General features: G+C 28.0%; 1 protein-coding gene and 1 long non-coding RNA gene across 2 annotated transcripts; both read left to right on the forward strand.

Annotated features, from left to right (window-relative positions):
* Nucleotides 1–5,577: 5,577 nt before the first annotated feature.
* LOC114183810 (gamma-glutamyl hydrolase-like) lies at nt 5,578–9,415 on the forward strand. The gene is made up of 10 exons (XM_028070959.2): nt 5,578–5,954; nt 6,356–6,442; nt 7,253–7,342; nt 7,700–7,794; nt 7,983–8,043; nt 8,212–8,301; nt 8,398–8,460; nt 8,588–8,679; nt 9,042–9,134; nt 9,214–9,415. The coding sequence occupies exons 1-10, from the start codon at nt 5,619–5,621 to the stop codon at nt 9,245–9,247; spliced, it is 1,041 nt and encodes a 346-aa protein (XP_027926760.1). The 5' UTR covers nt 5,578–5,618; the 3' UTR covers nt 9,248–9,415.
* Nucleotides 9,416–10,681: 1,266 nt separating this feature from the next.
* LOC146886454 (uncharacterized) lies at nt 10,682–11,241 on the forward strand. The gene is made up of 3 exons (XR_014995379.1): nt 10,682–10,816; nt 10,946–11,027; nt 11,106–11,241. It is a non-coding gene; the product is annotated as an uncharacterized LOC146886454 (long non-coding RNA).
* The last annotated feature ends 7,998 nt before the right edge of the window (nt 11,242–19,239 follow it).

Below are 19,239 nucleotides of genomic sequence, written 5' to 3' on the forward strand. Positions count from 1 at the left end.
TCATGTTTTAGTATAGGTGAACAAATTGAATTTTGTGTTTCTTCCATATTTACATGTAACTTTCTTTTTAAATTTTAAAAAATAATCTATTATTTTATTATTTATCAATATAATTATTTAAGATAATCAAGACTAAAAAATAAATAATCAAAATCTAATTAAATATTGATAAACATAAATATTAAAAGAAAAATATATGATAATCAAGACAAATTAAAAATGCTCATAAAAAAATATAATAATTAACTTTTGCTTTTAGGTTCATAAAAAATTATTATACATGACATAACAAAAAATATATGAAATTAATATTTCATTATCAAATGGAAAAAAAAATAATTACCTGTTTTTTTTAAATATTGAATAATGTAGACAGACAATTAGAGCACAAATAATGAATTTGTATTTAATTTTCTTTTCTTTTTCTTCAAAAACAAAAAAGAACATCTAAGACAATGAGAGATGAACATACAAAGAAAGTAATTTAAGAGGCAAGAGAAGAGAAAATAAAAAAATATCTTAGTATGTTTTTTTATGTTTTATTATATTTAATTTTATGTTTTGCTATTTATTAACATTAAATTATTCACTTTTTAAAAAATAAAAATTCACCTAATTTAATTTTCATAAATTTTCATATACATACACAAAATTTTAAAAGTTTGGGGGCCACGACTCCTTCCGGCCTCAATGAAGATCCATCCCTAATTTCATGTGGTAGTATTATTTATAGACTTTTTGAACACTTAGTCATTGTGGTAGAAATCTAAATGGTCTTTGAACCGACAATTGATGACCACTTTGAGTGGTTTTACCTTACTTCCTCTTTAATGAACTTTTAAAGCCAATGACTAGTAAGTCTTTTTCAAAAGAGGGGCATCGACTTTAACACGAAGTACTTTATAATGAAAATATTCTCCCAATCAAGGTCATTACATCAATGGATAAATGCTTAAATCTCTATAAAATTTTAAGGAACGATAATAAAAGATAGGACAATTGGATTCTCAATAAGAGGCACACTAAGAAGACCTCTATTGCACATTGGTTAAAGTAAATGTTTTATGACTTCAATATTTATTCTATCCTCTCTAGAAAGGAGATATTCAACCCTCGACTTTAATTTATTAGGTCTCTGTCAGTATAAGATAAACCAAGGAGTATGATCAACATGAAAGAAGCATTGCCTTTGAGGATCTTGTGACGAGCATTTTAGCACTTTTTTTTAGTTTCTTAAAGGATGAAGTATAAACAGTGAAAAGAGGGTCATGCTGAGCACCATTCGAGGCCACCTAACCGACCTTAGGATTATGTTTTATCTTATAAAAATACATGAATTTATTTATAATTGTCACAATTTAAATGAATTAGTAAAGAATTTGAAAAGCCTTTAAAAAATGAAGTTGGCTAGGTGCTACATACATAAATATTAACATTTACATTTTAAAGGAAATAAAGGAAATTAAATATATAGATCTTCAGAGAAAAACTATATACATAAGTAAAATCTCCCCAGTAGTAGTTTTGTGAACACGTTAATAATGATAATACAAGTTGGTACAGGACTATCCCTTAAGCCAATACAAAAAGAACTTTAGAAGAAAGCACTGCAGTTCAAAAGATATATGACAAGATCAATGAACAAAAGCTTTGAAGAACAAATCTCTCTAAGGCTCATGATGATACATGCAACTAGAAACTCAAAGGATATGAAGATCATGACTTATAGCTCACTTATAAAATAGTCTTAAGTAATTTAAAGGCATTTGTAATTTTATTTTAATTTTGTAAGGTCATTGGGTGAATGGGATCGCTAAGCGAGAGTTTAGATCTGAGTTAGCATAGTTTATAACTTTCATTGGATGAGTGAACTCGTTGGGTCAAAAACCTAAGTCTTTTTTTTGAATTTTCAAGTTATTTTATGGCATAGTGTTTTTTGGTTTTCTTTAGGGTCTTATGTTTCTTAATATTTATGTCTATATATATTAACACCAAAAAAGAAAATGTAGACACCTTTGAATTAAGATTCTTAAAAAAAATGGTAGAGAAAAAGTTTTTCTTATAAATTCTTTTAACAAATTTGTAAAAAATATCTCATGTAATAATAATATAAATTTTTTTAGTAATAATTGGATTGTCAACTCAACTTTACTTTTAAATATCTTAGTACCTTGAGAATTTTGTTCATTTTGGATAAGAATGTTTTTCACGTATTAAGGTTAACACATAATTTAGAAGTATATGTAGACTAAAAATCTAATTTGAAGTTGAAAGTGGTTAAAATAATTTGTTAAATTAAAAAGTATCAGTGAAAATATCTACCGAAATAGAGGTGAATATAAAATAATAAAAATAGACATGTTATACAATATTTTTATGTACATCTTATTTTATTTTGGGAATAAAATTTGTTACATACTATCATCTCGTAATATAAATTAGGTGAATTAAGTGCACGTTTAGTTTTGCGTACATAAAATTGATTTTCTAACAGAATTGTTTGATTTCTAAAATTAATTAAAAAATAAAAATTTTCAGTTGAATGATTCTGCGTCACCACTCAATCATAATATTTGGATTGGTATTCTCTTTGATCATAATGTTTGATCATAATGTATGTTTGGATTGATATTCTCATTAAGTAGTAAGAGACACATATAAAGTATGTACTAAACGTTCAGTTTAATAAAACTAAATATTTAATAATTATAATTTTGACTTTTTTAATTAATTTTGAATTTTCAAAAATTTTATTTAAAGATTGATTATATAATTTATATTTAGTTTCAAGTTTTAGTTTTATAATTCTCAACATATTTATTAATTTCACTTTTTCTTTCTTATTTTTACTTTTCTTTTCTTTTCAACCTTTTTATACAGGAATGATTTGCTGTATCTAGACGGAAAGCAGTATCTGATCAAAAAACGTGCTCTGATTGTGTGGCAATTGATCAGTTTAGTACATATTTTCAACGACCAAAGAAAATGGTTTCACCGAGTCCTAATCCTGGGGTACCCTCTGTCTTTTGTTCACCGTATTTACTAATGTCTGTGCTATACAGATGTGACACTGATTACCAATTATATTATAACAAACTGAAATGGCAATAAAATCGTTTTCTTACCCTGTTTTTTAAGTTGTTTTAAATATACATATAATATATATAACTTTTAGTACAATAAATTTTAAATTTAAAATATGTTTGTTCCAAAATTATTATCTTATGGTTAGTTTTTAAAGTAAAAGTATTTAGTATTTCTATTTTATAGAAGTTAATGTAAAATATTATTTTCAACATATAGTCAAATATTTTTACGATAAAAAAAATTGGATAGCACGATAATATATATTAATCCTTAATAAATTTATAATCCAGTTCATGGTGAAAAAGAATGTTGTTTGTCATTGAGGACGATGTTGATGATGAAATTAATTACGGGTACGTGATTTTCAAAATTATAAAGGGTAGACTGCTTTTGTTAATTTTTCATATGAAAATGAAGAGAAAACAAAACTCTAACACAATAGGTAATGTTACATTTTCTACGAATAGGAATTATAACCCATTTTATAATTATTGCAAGTGACATTCCATATTTTAATAATTCTAATTTGATCATCGTCAAATCAAAATATTACTTTAGGATATCTACACATTAATCTTTCATGACAATTACGCTCTCAGATATAAATTTAATATTAATATATCATTTTATAATTTTAACTAAACAAATAATGGTACTAACACATTTAAATAATATACATGTGACCAAAATTCTAACAATCTCTCATTGGTCACATGTGTATATCCTTACAAATGTGTTCGACTTTGTGAACACAAATTTGTCATTATATTCATTGGACATAACCAATTAATCATGTCTATTAATTATATTAATACATAGAAGTAAAGTGATTTCCGTCATATTAACCATAACTAAACCCATCAATGATCACTAACACTGACACAACCAAAGGATAGAAATTCATCATAAAATGCATTTCATGAAAATCACATGAAGGTAGCCAATACATGTCGATTTTCAACTAGTCCTACTTTACCTTAATTAGATCAATCAACAACATTATTGTACAAAGTGTAATGATTGAATTTCAAACTTTATATTTGATCAAAATAAATTATCCAACTACACATAATACCAAACTTAGAACATAAATAGCATAAATGACTAACTCCCACTAAACTAAAAAATTTTCAAACGATAAAACATCCATCCAAATAGTGCATTAATGAAATACCTTGGTGTAGCTTCCTTCGTAAGACGATTCACTACCATGGAGTGTATTCCTTTATGTTCTATAAAAAATTGTTCACTTGGTACCATGTCCTTGACAACTAGAAACTTAATGCCAATGTGCTTTAACTTGATCAAATTCTTATTACTGTTGGGATATAGATAAGATAGTTGATCTGTTGCTACACCTTGGGGAGCTAATCTTGAAACTCTACTAGTCATTCATACTCATGTAGAGGAGGATGATTAGGTAGTGAGAGTTGCAGGAGGTCATGTCATGAGAACGACCATAGAGTTCTATGACATTAAAAAGGATTTACCTTATGTGTGGTAACTCGGGTAAGCGATGTTCCACTACCACAAGTGCATAGCGTCCCTAGACAATCTGATAAAATGCACATGTGTGATCTTGATCTCTTATGATAAAATTGGTTGTTTGTGAGGTATGATTGTTCTTGTATATCTAGCTTACCCTTACACTTTGTAGTCTTGTGTTATTTTCTTCTATTGCGACGATCACCATTTTGGTGGGAGCAAATGAAATTGTAGGTTTAGAAACACTTCTAGAGGATGAGGAGCTATTAGATAGAGTACGTAAAGGTTTTGAGGAGCTTTAGTAGTGATTAGTTCATGTATAAAGCTTGTTAGTTTAGTTGGTTTATATAAATGATATGTAAGACTGTATTAATATATCTTATACACTGGATTACTTGTTTTTAATACTATAATAAAAAGTTTTATTTATTAGTTTTAAGCTATTAAAATGAGATATTACATTTTTTGTATTAAAGCGGTTCATCCTTATGATGATCTGCGAATTATAGATTTGTCATGACTTATTTATACTGGAGTTCAAGTTTAGTAAGATTTGTAGGAGAATTTAACTACCAAGAAATTGTATTTCAATCAACTTTTTTTATTACCAATATATTTATTTCACATTGGAGTTTTCCATTATGCATTGTCATGAGTGGAAAACAAATTTATTATGATTCATAACGCTGTTATATTTTCATTTAATAATTTTAAATTCGTTTATGTTGAAAAAAAAATTGTAGAGAATGGATAAAAATCAATAAAAAGACGGTAAAAAAATAATATTCAAATTTTAAGAAATTATCTTTAAATTTAAATCAATTTTATAAAATTAGTATATAAGGTGGAGTTTAACCAATAATATTTTGTAGAATAAATCAAATGATTCCAATACTATTTAAAAAAAATGAATTTTAAATTTATATTTAATAGATATTAGATGTCTACCACCCACCAAATAATTGGCACGTGCCAATTACAACCATAAATAACCAGACATCTTCCCCATTTTCCTTCAAGCTCCAACATCAGTCCCCTTCTGTACCATGGCAAACAACACCGTTTTCAGCCTTTTCTTTTTCGTTACTCTCTTCACATGCCTTGTCGCTGCCATTGTCAACAATGACCACATTTTATTGCCGAGTCAGCTCCACCAGGACAACTCACTGAGTTCGTCCTCGAGTTGCACGGCACCCGACCCAAAGCTTAACCCGCGCCCGGTCATCGGAATCCTGTCGAACCCCGGCGACGGAGCCGCCGGCCGCCTCAGCAACAGCAGCGGCATTTCATACATCGCCGCCTCCTACGTCAAGTTCGTGGAGTCCGGTGGTGCTAGAGTTATTCCTCTTCTCTACAACGAGTCACCGGATAGCCTTCTCGCGGTAAATCATGCCAAAAATATATTATTACAAAATATATAAGGGATAATTAATACAAAATTAATTGATGTGATGTTCTTCTTTTCAAATAGATTATATAAAAGAATCCACTGGGAGTATCAATTAAAAAATAAAATCCAAAGAAATAGTTAAGAAGCACATACACAAATTTTAATTGTATATTACAACAACAAAATAAAAATAAATATATATTATAATAAATGTATACGAGGAAAATTTAGAAATTTATTATCTTTAAGAGTTCAAATAGTACTTTTTAATATATGCATTTGAAAGTGAAGAATAAAGTTGAGATCTTAAAAGGTAAAATATGTATTTAGTGACGGTGAAGAAATATAGCATTCTGATGGTTTAACTTCGATTTTTGGTTTAATTTGTTGCAGAAACTGTCTTTGACAAATGGAGTGATCTTCACTGGTGGGTTGGCTTCATCTGGTCCATATCTCAAAGCCCTTCAATTTGTTTTTCAGGTAAATAATGTTTTTTTTTTATATATATAATAACTTTCCAAGGTGCATTGATTAACTTTGTTCCACAATTTTATATTTTAATATTCAGATTCATGGATCAAATCCTTTTGATTAGTAAGGACTTGTGGAAATTGATTTTCAAACAAAAACATATCACCTTTTGATTTTGTAGCCTTAATCAGCATTGTTATTTGCTAACAAAATTCTATCCATATTTTGTACAAGATCTAACTTGAAAATATACACACGTGAAAATAATTTATTTTTCCTAAAAAGCGAGTTAACTATTTTTTATCTTTTTTTTTTCAATAAAAAATAATGTATTTTTTTTTTTTTTGCATTTTTCTTCTATTAAGTTGCATTTGGTAACTTAAACAGACTAATATGAATATTTAAAAAAAAAGTAAGAAGGTATGTAAAAATAACTTTATGTAAAATTAATTATATGCTAAAGTTTAGTTTTTTTTTAATTATTTAAATATTTTTTTAATCAATTCCTAAGACTGATGAGACAGCAAGTTGAGATGTACTTATTTATATAATTATTTGAATTAAAAAATATTTATTAAAATTAGTAAAATAATAAAACTAATAAGTTATTTTATTATTATAAATAATTATTTAAATTTAACAGTTGAGAGAATAAAATTGTAAAAATAAAATGACACAAAACATGTGTATCATTTCTCTACACCCATCGATTTGCTCCATAGAATAATAAACAAAAAATTGTTTATGAATGAAATTCATGTTGATACATGTGTTTGTATAATTTAAAAATAATTTATGGAATTTTATCTGTGTGTGCAGGCAGCTTTAGAGAGAAATGATGCTGGTGAACACTTCCCAGTTCTTGGCCTCAACTTAGGTGGAAACCTGCTAATAAAGATCGTAGCTGAAGTAAGTTTACATTAGGGGATGAGAGCTTATCAAATGTATACTTTTAAAGCGTTAATTATATTTTTTTTATTTTTAATTTATTTTAAAAATTATATTTTATTCTTAAATTAAGTTATATATCTATTTTAATTTTTATATTTTATGAAAGTTATATAAAATATACTTCTCACAATATCAAAGTTACATTTTCATAAAGTAGATAAAAAGCATATTTAATTATTTTTTAAAATTATTCATTGCTATTATTATTATTTTTCTTAAATTACTGGAAAAATACTCATACTGGTTAATCTTCTTGATTCTTGTTACATTTTTGTGGTGTGTTGTATTCATATTTCTGGTTTTCCTTGGAAATAGCAAGCTGATGTTCTTGAAACATTCAATGCATCGAGCTTGCCGAGTTCTCTTCAATTGTGGATTAATGCACTTGAAGATGGAAGTCTATATCAAACGTAAGTTATCTACATTATACATTTTCGATCTCAGAAGAAGCATTGAAACAACAGAACATGAAGAACTATAAACTTGTAAATGCTTCAGTTCATAATTTACAAACATTCTTTTCAACAAATTCATTGATCTATTATTTCAATTTCTTAGAACCAAAGATTAAGTTTAACCTCTTCTTTTTCCTCTATAGTTTTCCTTTAGATTTGTTGCAACTGGTGAGATCAGAGTGTCTGGTCCTGCACAATCATAGAGTGAGTTTGTGTTCGCAATTACAGTTTGAGACTTCAATTATTCTATACTGTCAGTTTTTTTTTTTTTTTTTGTTTAATTCTTGTTTCCTACACTTTACAATTCCTTAATTTTATTATAATATTTTTAAATTAAATGATGTAATTTTAGCATTTTTTTTTACATGGCAGTATGCCATAACCCCACGCAGGCTTCAATATAACAGAAAATTATCCAGCTTTTTTGACATTTTGGCAACATCCACAGACAGAGATAACAAGGTATTAATTAAATTAATGTTTTTGTTAATTTGTTTTCTTTTCATCTTAAACCTATTTTTCCTCATATTCTAACTTTATCATTAATTATGATTGTAGGTTTTTGTTTCCACGGCACGTGGTACGAAATATCCTGTGACTGTTAACCTATGGAACCCAGAGGTAATTTATAAATTTGCTTTTAAAGATAAACACTATTTTTTTTATTAGTAACTCTCAATTTGATAATTCAATTTTATTTTTAATTTTAACTATAATATTGCACCTTTCTACCAAAAAAATCTTGCAGAAAAATGCCTTTGAATGGGCCACATCTTTGAAAGCCCCTCACACAGCGAATGCAGTTCTGGTTACTCAGTCCGCTGCAAACTTTTTCGTGAGGTCAGAACACATACTTTGATATTTTTTTCCACTTTGAATTATAAGATAGGTTTCGACAGGTTTGGTTTCCATTACATCCGATAATCTTACATAGTTTAGAATATGAGATAAAAAAAAAATTTAAATATTATTTCTTTTATATTTTTTAAAAATAAAACCGTGATAAAATTTCAGACTCTAAAATAACATTATTTTGGATGCGATGATCGATGATAACAATGTTATCTCATAAACTTGGAATCTTGGATTCGGAACAATATATGTTTCTTATTTTGTTTTGGATTTTTGGTTGTGGTGATTGTGTTTGAACATGAATCTGTGAATGGTTAACATGTGAGTGACTTTGATGAATTTGGGAGCAGTGAAGCTAGGAAATCCTCAAACAGACCTGATGCTCAGGCAGTGCGAGACAATCTGATCTACAACTACAAGGCCACTTATAGTGGAGTTGCTGGGTAAGTTTATCTTTGTCACTGTTATTCATTTCGTAGCACATGACAAAGTTTTTACATGGTTTCTTTTTGCAACTTGCAGGAAAGGATTTGATCAAGTCTATATCTTTGAGTGACTCTAAGTGTTGGGAGTTTCATTGAGTGTGATTTTGTGCACAATAAATTATGAACGGTGGATGTGTTTCGAGGAATAAAAGTTTGTGCACACTGATGTTTGTAATATGCTTAATATCGGGGCATTGCTCTGCTTATCAATGAGATATTATAATGTTGTTGTCCCCAAACCTTAGTGTGTTATTGGGAGCAATTTAAACTTATGTCGTATATCTGTCACAACTAATCGTTAAAAATTTAGAAGAGTAGTCATTATAATTTATTATGAAAAATTACAAAAAATATTTAAAAGATTGTTTTTAGAACTAAGTTTGAATCTAAGAGTCGATGAGAAAAGACGAGTTTACTTGTTAGCATAAATGAGATACATAGCTTAAGATGCAATACCAAGTCATAATAATTAAATTAAATGAATGGAAAACACACCTTACTCTTCTATATCATTTCCTATGTGTGTGTTTTTCGTGTTCCCATGAGAAGAAAATTGAATGAGAAGTTGGGAAGACTAGAGACAAATGAAGCGAAAGTGAGTGTAACGGGAGGAAAAAAACTAGGAAAAATAGAAGGACCAAAGAATGGTTATATCTTTTGTTAATACAAAATAAAAGTTTTATTTTACACATATTATTCAATTCTAAACTAACAAAAGGACACTTCTTCTATTAAATAATATATTTGACCCAATTCAATTCAAAATTTTGATTCTACAAAAGGAATAAATGATAACGTGTCAATCAAAGACAATTTTGAACGTTCCAAAATAAATCAGAATCCAAAAATTATCTCTCACTTTTTTCTTCTCAATTTCCGCTCCTCTTTCCTGTCAACATCTTTTTTTCTTCTCTCTCTCTCTCTCTCTTCTTCTCACGTCTTTCTCACTCACAATAGACTCTTCAGCTTCTTCTCTATCTTCCTGTTTTCTCTATTTTTCTCACGCGCACATAACACCTCTTCATCTTCAGACTTCTCTTTTTCGATTTGTCTAACTTCTTCAGATCTGTAGTTATTTTTGTGGTATCTCTGTTTTCGTCATTCTTTTCAGATGAATGAAATGAGAAGATCTGAAGATATCATTTTTTTACCCAGATCTGAAGATGTTGCATCTCTATTTTCGTTTGTGTTTTCACCTTTCTCAAGAAAACAACTCATATTCTTCTTATATTTTCTCATATCTAACTTTTTTTTGCGTTGATGGTATTTTTCTTTTTTGTACAAGTCTAATATGGGTCACTGCGACATATGGTTTTTTTTACCCAGATTTCGTTTTTATTTTCACCTTTCTTAAGCAAACAACTCATATTCTTCTCATATTTTCTCAGATCTAATTATTTTTTGCGTTCATGTTATTTTTCTTTTTTCTACAGGTCTAATATTGGTCACTGCGACATATGGTTTTTTTTACCCATATTTCATTTTTATTTTCAGCTTTTTGAAGCAAACAACTCATATTCTTCTTATATTTACTTTGATCTAACTATTTTTTGCGTTGATTGTATTTTTCTTTTGATTACAGGCTTCAAATGAAGAGTTCAAACACATGCAAGAGTCTTTCTCGTTGTACAACTTAACTGGTATGTAATTTTTATGACCAGATTCCTTTTTTTACCAATTTTTCTTTCTTTTTTCACCTTTTACAAGCAAACCGTTCATCTTTTTCTTTTTTTTTTTTGCTTCATCTCTATTTTGGTCATTTTTTATAGATCACTGAAATTAGTCTAACATTGGTCATTGCGAGATATCATTTTTTTACCTAGATTTCTTTTCTTTTTCAGCTTTATCAAGGTAACAACTCATATTTTTCTTATATTTACTTTGATCTAACTATTTTTTGCGTTGATGGTATTTTTCTTTTGTTGACAGACTTCAAATGAAGAGTTCAAACTCATGCAAGAGTCTTTTTCGCTTTACAACTTAACTGGTATGTAATTTTTATGACCATCTTCCATTTTTTTACCAATCTTTCTTTCTTTTTTCACCTTTTACAAGCAAACCGTTCATCTTCTTCTTCTTTTTTGCTTCATCTCTATTTTGGTCATTTTTTTGCGTTGATGGTATCTTTCTTTTTTTTCCGGTATTTTATCACCAGATTTTATCTTAGACGTAATGCATTTTACCCAGATTTTTTCGGTACTTTTTACGTAATGCATTTTATCACCAGATATCTCTTTATTTTTACCCGATTTTTGTTTTTATTTTAACCTTTTACAATCAAATAGTTCATCTTAGACTATTATTTTTACCCATATTTCGTTCTTTTTCATGTCAGATCTTACATTTTTACCCAGTTTCCATTTTCTTTTATCTTTCTAAAGCAAACAATTCATCTTCTGATATTTTTACACCGATTTATTTTTTTCAGCTTTCTCAACAAGACATTGAATGATTTTTCTTATACTTTTACCCTAGTTTCGTATTTTATCTTCTTTTTATTTTAATTTTATTTTATGTAATTGATCTTATCGTTCAACAGTTCTATTTTGTTGGGTTATTAGATCAAATAAAGGTTAATGATTATTTTACGAGTTATAATTTTATAATTCATTTTTGTTATTATGAAAATATTTTTTTAAACAATTTTTTTTAATTCGTACTTATTAACCTGTCATTTATTCTAAAGAAATTGCAATAATTATGAAGCAGATTGTCCAGTAAGTACGGATTCTTGCAATAGTTATGACTTCTCCTATTCTCTTTATATATATTCCCTATGTTTACCAAATTCAAAGTCACAAATATGATTTTTCTACTGTTACCCATTTTCTTCTCTTACAATTCTTCTTCATCACCAACCTATTCTCTTGCAATGGAATCCATTCCCACACCAGAATCCATACTTTTTGCACAACTGGTTGGTGGATTCATTATTATGTTTTTGAAAGACCAGGTATCTTTTTTTATTCCTTCTCATTTATTTTTTATATTTATATTTATTTCTTTATTCTTAACTTGCTAATCTTTTAAGGATTTTGGACACGTTGACCGAGTGTTCATAATACGCTATTGGAAGGAGCTTGGTTCTAAATGGACCATTGTTGATTACCAAAGTAATGTTCACCACGTTACCTACAACATGGATATTCACACTCCAATGATTACCCAAGGCTGGAATGAATTAAGATCTTTCTATACAGATTAGTATGAGAAATTGCTTGTGTTAAAATACATCAAAAATTCTTCTTTCGTAATCCACGTCTCTACACGTTCTGCAGACTCACGAATCAAGACAAACTTCCTCAACAATATTGCCATTCGTCATCCTCTAACTATGTCAAAGTTAATTCATTTTCAAGTTGAACTATCCACATACTATTGTCAAGCCAGCCACTTGGTTAGTTTTTTTTTTTTTTTTAATGTTATTACCTATTTACATGCCTTCTTAATAAGTAATATCTCTTCACATTATTTTTTCAGTATTTGAAAAAAGAATTTGCGAGTTATTTTGAAAAAAAGTGGACTTTCATCTGTTGTTTTACACAGACCAAGGGACGAATTCGAATGTAAATTGATAATAAGACCTAGGTTTGTTAAGATACGATCTGGCTGGATAGATTTTTTTGCTCTTCATCAACTCTCTGTAGAGGATCACCCTGAACTTTTTTTTGAAGTTGAAAGTGAAAAAACAAACATATATATCAAAGTTCTTTATCCATTATTTTGGTATTAAAGTCTAACATTTTGTATGTCATTTTGTTTAAACCTCTTTTATATATATATATATATATATATATATATATATATATATATATATATATATATATAAAGATTTCAATTGGACCCTTATTTTGTATGCAGTTATTATATATCTAAATATATGTGTTCTAATTTAAACTTTATATATATATATATATATATATATATATATATATTTATGTGTTCTTTTCTTTTTTTATATAGTTTTTTCGACGTAATTATTTGAATTATGTAGTTTTTTATCAAATTAATGGAAATCAGAGGTTTTGAGTCAATATAAATAATTGTTAATTAGATTTTTAATTAATTAACATTAATTAGCATTCCATTCCATGTAAATTCAAAATTTAAACGTCAATCAAATACAATAACTATTGTTTATTAATTATTATTATTATTATTATTAAAATCAGATAACTTAAACATTATTTATAAACTTTTACAACATTAGCATTCCAAGATCATTCTACTTTAAGTTCAAATTTTTATTTTTAAATAAATTTTAATGACCGTTTATCATTGCCACCACTCAATGAAAACCTTTTAGTCTTACAAAACGTTTTGTATTCCAACGCATTAAAATACTATTTCGAATTATCTCCAAATCAATGTGTCAATCAGTATTCCAACGCATTAAATTTTGCACTACTCGAGATAATGATGAATAAATTGCTCCATCATCTGCCACACGTTATAGTTATTCAACTTTTTCATATTCCAACATTAAATACCAAATCCTTTTCCAAGAAACGGTTTAGTTTTTTAAATATTTTTTCATTATGTTTTTCACTTCTCAATATAAACATGATTGCACTGTCCATAGTTATCAATACTTCTCAAGAAGATAATCATGATTGCTCTACTTAATATTATTATCACGAAAACACTTTGATCAACGTTACCTCTCTTCACATTTCTGAACGCATCTACGTCTATAATTTTCAACTTATCTTCTATTTTTCATAGTCATCTTTTTTCATCTGTGTATACAACATTTAAAGAAGTTCTTCTCCATTACAGAAAGGTATGCATGTTTAACTTTTACATTTTTATGAACAACACACGTTTATCACCTATACTTCTCTTGACATTTCAAATCAAAATTTTCGTTTGATCATCTTCTCTGTTTCATCATCATCACCATCTTCTTTATTTCATGATCTTCTCTATTTCATCATCATCAACTTCTTCTCCATTATAGAAAGGTATGCATGTTAAACTTTTACATTTTTATGAACCACAAACTGTTTTTACCTATACTTCTCTTCACATTTCAAATCAAAATTTCCATTTCATCATTTTCTCTATTTCATCATCATCATCATCATCTTCTCTGTTTCATCATCATCAACTTCTTTTCCATTACAGAAAGGTATGCGTGTTAAACTTTTACATTTTTATGAACCACAAGCTTTTTTTACCTATACTTCTCTTCACATTTCAAATCAAATTTTACGTTTCATCATTTTCTCTGTTTCATCATCATCATCTCTTATACCTTTTAAAAGACTGTTTTGAGATGTCAACAAGTTCTTCTCCATTACAGAAAGGTATGCATTTAAAACTTCAATATTTTTATGAAGAACACGGTTTTATCACATATACTTCTCTTCACATTTGAATAAAAAAATTACGTTTCATCATCTTCTGTGTTTCATCAACATCATCTCTGTTTCGTGAACACCATCTCTTTTTCAATGTTTCTAAAATTGCTTATACGATCCATTGAGATGACGACCACACAATGCATACTTAGTGAATAATCAATACTTGCTGCAAAGTGGAAGGGTGGATTCTTTACTATGTTCATCGAAGAACAAGTTTTTTTTAACTTCCTTACTTATAAATTATTGACCATTATTCTTCTCTGTGTAAAGTTAACTAATCTTTTCTTGATGAACTTGCTTTTTTTTCAAGGATTTTGGTTTCGTCAACCGATTGTTTGTCATTACATTAGGCCATGAACTAGGTCCATGTTGGACTATTTCTGATAACAAGGGTAATGTTCACCATGTTACCTTCAACATGGATATTTATAATCCGAGGATTACTGATGGTTGGTGTGATATAAGAAAATTTTATCAGTTAAAACCACCCAAACTATGTTATTTAAGGCATATTGGAAATTCTGCTTTTGAAATACACCTTTACGATCACTGTTCAGAATCAAATGTTCATAAATTTCTAAGTCATGTTCGAACAAATCTTCCACTAACAAGGTCTAAGTTAGTTCATTTTGAGTTCCGCCTTTCTAAATATAATTGCAAAGCAAGCTTTCTGGTGAGGTTTCTTACCTTTTTTCGTATTTTTTTATAATATTTATACCATTCTTTATGTCTTCTCTTTAATTTTTCTTTAATAAAACTCCGTTTTTATTTCAGATTGTTTTATTTAATTTGTTTTTTGCAGGATTTGAATTCAGACTTATGTAACTATTTTCGCAATAGTAAGTTGTCAGATATTGTGCTTTACGGTCCAAAAGCACAAGTGCAATGCAAGTTGTTGATTAAAGCTAAATCGGTGAAGATAGACAGTGGATGGAAAAGGTTTTGTGAAGTTCATGGACTAGAGGAAAAATATTTAATATTTCTTGAGGTTAATGGTGAAAAAGCAAACAAGGATGTCAATGTGCTGGTTAATATAAATGAATATTATCATCGCAACTGAAATCATCCATGAACAATATTATTTTAACAGATTAGTTATCTATAATTTTTTGTATGAATTATTATGGATTTTTATTATATATATATATATATATATATATATATATATATATATATATATATATATATATATATGTTTAAGTATTGCTATTTCCAACTTTTGAAATCTTATTTAATGGTAATTGCTCCATATCTTATTCCATATATGAATATCTTTGCCAGTTAATTCATGTCAGAGACCAAAATGTCATATCATTGATTTTGCCTTTTTAAAATAATTGATATCATTTAAAATATAACACCAGAATTTATTTCATAAACATCCGTTATAAATCTCATTCTCATTTATTAAAATTTCAATCAGTTTTAAAATCTGATTTTAAAAAAGCCGACTGATATGACTTGTTGCCTGCTCAAGTACCTTTATATATCTTCCACAAGATTTTTTTTCTACTGTACCAATCCCTCATATCATTACATTTCTTATTATACGAATATTAATTTTTTTAAATTTTATATTATACATTATTAAATCAAAGGGTTAAGTATGTTTTTAGTCCCTGAACTTTGACCCAAAATTAGAATTCGTCCCTGTTTGAAACTTCAATATATTTTGGTCCCTAAACTTTAAAAATGAATGAATATAGTCCTTTTAACTTAATTACGTTAACTTTTTTTGAAGTGTCCAACATATTTCTCAGTAGATATTGAACCAAGAATGTGTCAAACAATATAAAAAAACTCCAATACTAATATGAAAAGCGTTCGGCACATCAAAAAAAGTTAACATAATTGGGTTAAAAGGATTATATTCATTCATTTCTAAAGTTAGGGACCAAAATGTATCGAAGTTTCAGACATGGATAAATTCCAATTTTGACTCAAAGTTCGAGGACTAAAAACATACTTAACCCTAAATCAAATAATCCAACACATTTGTCTTCTCTAGGAAGTTTCTAGCAGTAATGAAATGTCATCTATTTTGTTGTCATCAAATTTATTGTGCACTACACTTCTTTTTTTACTTTTCGTAGAATTATATAAATTATTATACAGCCAAATGACTTTTCGCTGGCAGGACTAGATTCTTACAAACCATCTTCAACCAAAGGTATGTACTTCATTTGTTTTTGTTAACAAATATAGTAGTTTATCTTGGAAATACGAAAATACAAAAAGCTATGCAGTTCATATGTTGTTTTCTACATAATTAGGGTTTGTCCATTTGTTTTGTACTTCTAAAATTACATCTTCGCACATTTCTTTTTTGTTAAATGCTTTATACACCAGAATATTTTTGCAGATGTTCATTGTTTCCACATTAGTGATTCAACTAATGGTTCACTGCTCAATACATCATGCCAAGAAATAATGTTTTCATTTTAAAGTAATATGTTCATGCTTGATCTTCATCAGAATGCTTTCTCTATTGCTTTCCTTTTCTATGAAACCTGTCAATAAATTAATATGAATATTTAATGGTTTCTGACATCAATAGTTGTTTTTTGTAGTTTTCACCAAAATATGTTAGTATGAATTCTATAAATTTAGGTCAAAAGTATATATTTCTATTAACATTGTATGTCTATTACTTCATGTTTGTAGAGTCCTTATTTGAATTTTTTATACTTCTTGCTTTCTTATACCATTTCAAAGTTTATACTCGACTAACAAATGAACCTTTTCTTTTTCAAAAATTGCCAAATCCATGTTATGCTTAATCTTTACACTTCTTTTACCATCCTTTGACCAAACAAAAATATAATACTTTATAGATTCTTTGAACCTTTTATTTATTTGTATTTGTTTTAGTTGTCTAAATTTAAATATTTTTTTATTAATTCTTATTTTTTCTATCTTAGTATAAATATGTCACGAATTTAATACTCACTTTTTTACTTCTCATTTTTCAATATCGTTGTTGTGAGTTCAACATGTCTCTTTGTGAAGTTCAAAAGGAAAGCTAGAACGTAAGCGAAGTTACTCTAGAAAAGGAGAACTGGAATATCATTGTTAGGGTGATACGTTCATGGTTTATTCCAGATTTCAGTAAACAGAGGTGTCCTTTCTCCATGGAGTTGGTTATTCAAGACAAATAGGTTATTATTTGTCTAATTCTTTACCATCATTGTTATGAAGAAAATATGTGTATGTTAAACATATTTATATTTATTATATTGAAATTTTTCAGGGTTCTAAAATACATGCTTCCATTAGACGTACTCTAATTTACAAATTTCAGACTGAAATATCTGAAGGCCATGTTTATGCCATCCAAAATTTCAGCGTGGCTCCAAATACTACAATATATAGAACTACACACCACTTTTATAAGATTAATTTCCAATTTGGTGCAAAAGTTTCTTTGCTTCATGGTAACTTGGTTCCTGATATGAAACCACAATACACACCTTTGTCCTTATTGACCACCACTGGATTTGATATTGATTATTAAGTTGGTAAGTTAATATTTTTAGTTTTTGTACCATTGATATTTTTTATTTATCAACATTTATTGTTACGTTATATGATATCACATTTATGAATTGTTATTTAGATATCTTGGGATTACTGGTCGGAGTGGGGACCGAAAGAGAGTTGCAAGTTGATGGAAAGAGAACAAAATTAAATGTCATTGCAATAGAAGCTGATGGGTATTTTATTTCTATACTATACTACATACGTTTTTTATTTTTGTTTAAATAATGATTTCACATAACATTTATTGAATGTTTAGGTTTCGAATAGAATGTACTTTGTTTGGTATTTATGTGGATGAACTGAATGTATTTCTTTCAAGTGGAGCAATACAAAATGCTGCTATAAGTATAGAATTTGCGAAAGTCAAAACTTTTCGCGGTAAACTTTTGTTATTACTTTTATACATTTGTTATTACTATTTAGTCCATGTTACTTTCACATACACTATATTTTTAATTTTAGATAAGATTCAAGTTCAAAATTGTAAGTTCTGCACTAGGATTAAGTACAATGTTAACTTCAAGGAGGCATCTGAACTAAAATCAAGGTAATATTCAAATTTTTATTCATTTTATTAAAACTTTATAATTTTTGATTTAATCCATTTTTGTAACTTTAATTTCTATTGCACAGAATGTTTGAGAACAATGAATCTCCCTCTCAAGGATTAACGCACCTTTTCTCAGAGTTCCAAACATAATGTGGAAGAGGACTTTTTAACGCTTACACCTAGGACCACCATTCAAGGTCTCAAAGATTGTAAAGAGGTTAGAATGACTTTTTAATTGTTAGATCAAATTTTGTTGTTCATAATACTATTTTCATTAATCTTTTTTATATTGAAAGGTTACCACTTACATATTGTTTGGAACCATTAAGCATATTTTGGGTGAGGATGATTGGTGGTATACTACTTGTGTTTGCAACAAAGTTGTTTATCCAGATTCGAAGATGTTCTTTTGCGAGAAGTGTAATAAGCATGTTATAAAAGTCTTTCCAAGATTAACTTATTGTGTATTAAACTTAAGGTCCATTAAAATATCAGATTATACTTTAAACTTTTCTTCATTAATACTGTTATTCATTTTACAGATATAGGATCAAGATCTGAGTTATTGACTCATCTGATTCAACCACATTTGTGTTGTTTGATAGAG

This window comes from Vigna unguiculata, chromosome 5 (assembly GCF_037176805.1).
Source record: "Vigna unguiculata cultivar grain cowpea cultivar isolate G323 ecotype 2 chromosome 5, ASM3717680v1, whole genome shotgun sequence".
Lineage (NCBI taxonomy): Eukaryota > Viridiplantae > Streptophyta > Magnoliopsida > Fabales > Fabaceae > Vigna > Vigna unguiculata.

Excerpts from the sequence above, each read along its gene's own strand:
- LOC114183810 (XM_028070959.2), top strand. The coding sequence starts at position 5,619 with ATGGCAAACAACACCGTTTTCAGCCTTTTCTTTTTCGTTACTCTCTTC. Across the intron at positions 6,443-7,252 it reads CCCTTCAATTTGTTTTTCAG|GCAGCTTTAGAGAGAAATGA; the intron begins GTAAATAATGTT and ends CTGTGTGTGCAG. Across the intron at positions 7,343-7,699 it reads TAATAAAGATCGTAGCTGAA|CAAGCTGATGTTCTTGAAAC; the intron begins GTAAGTTTACAT and ends CCTTGGAAATAG.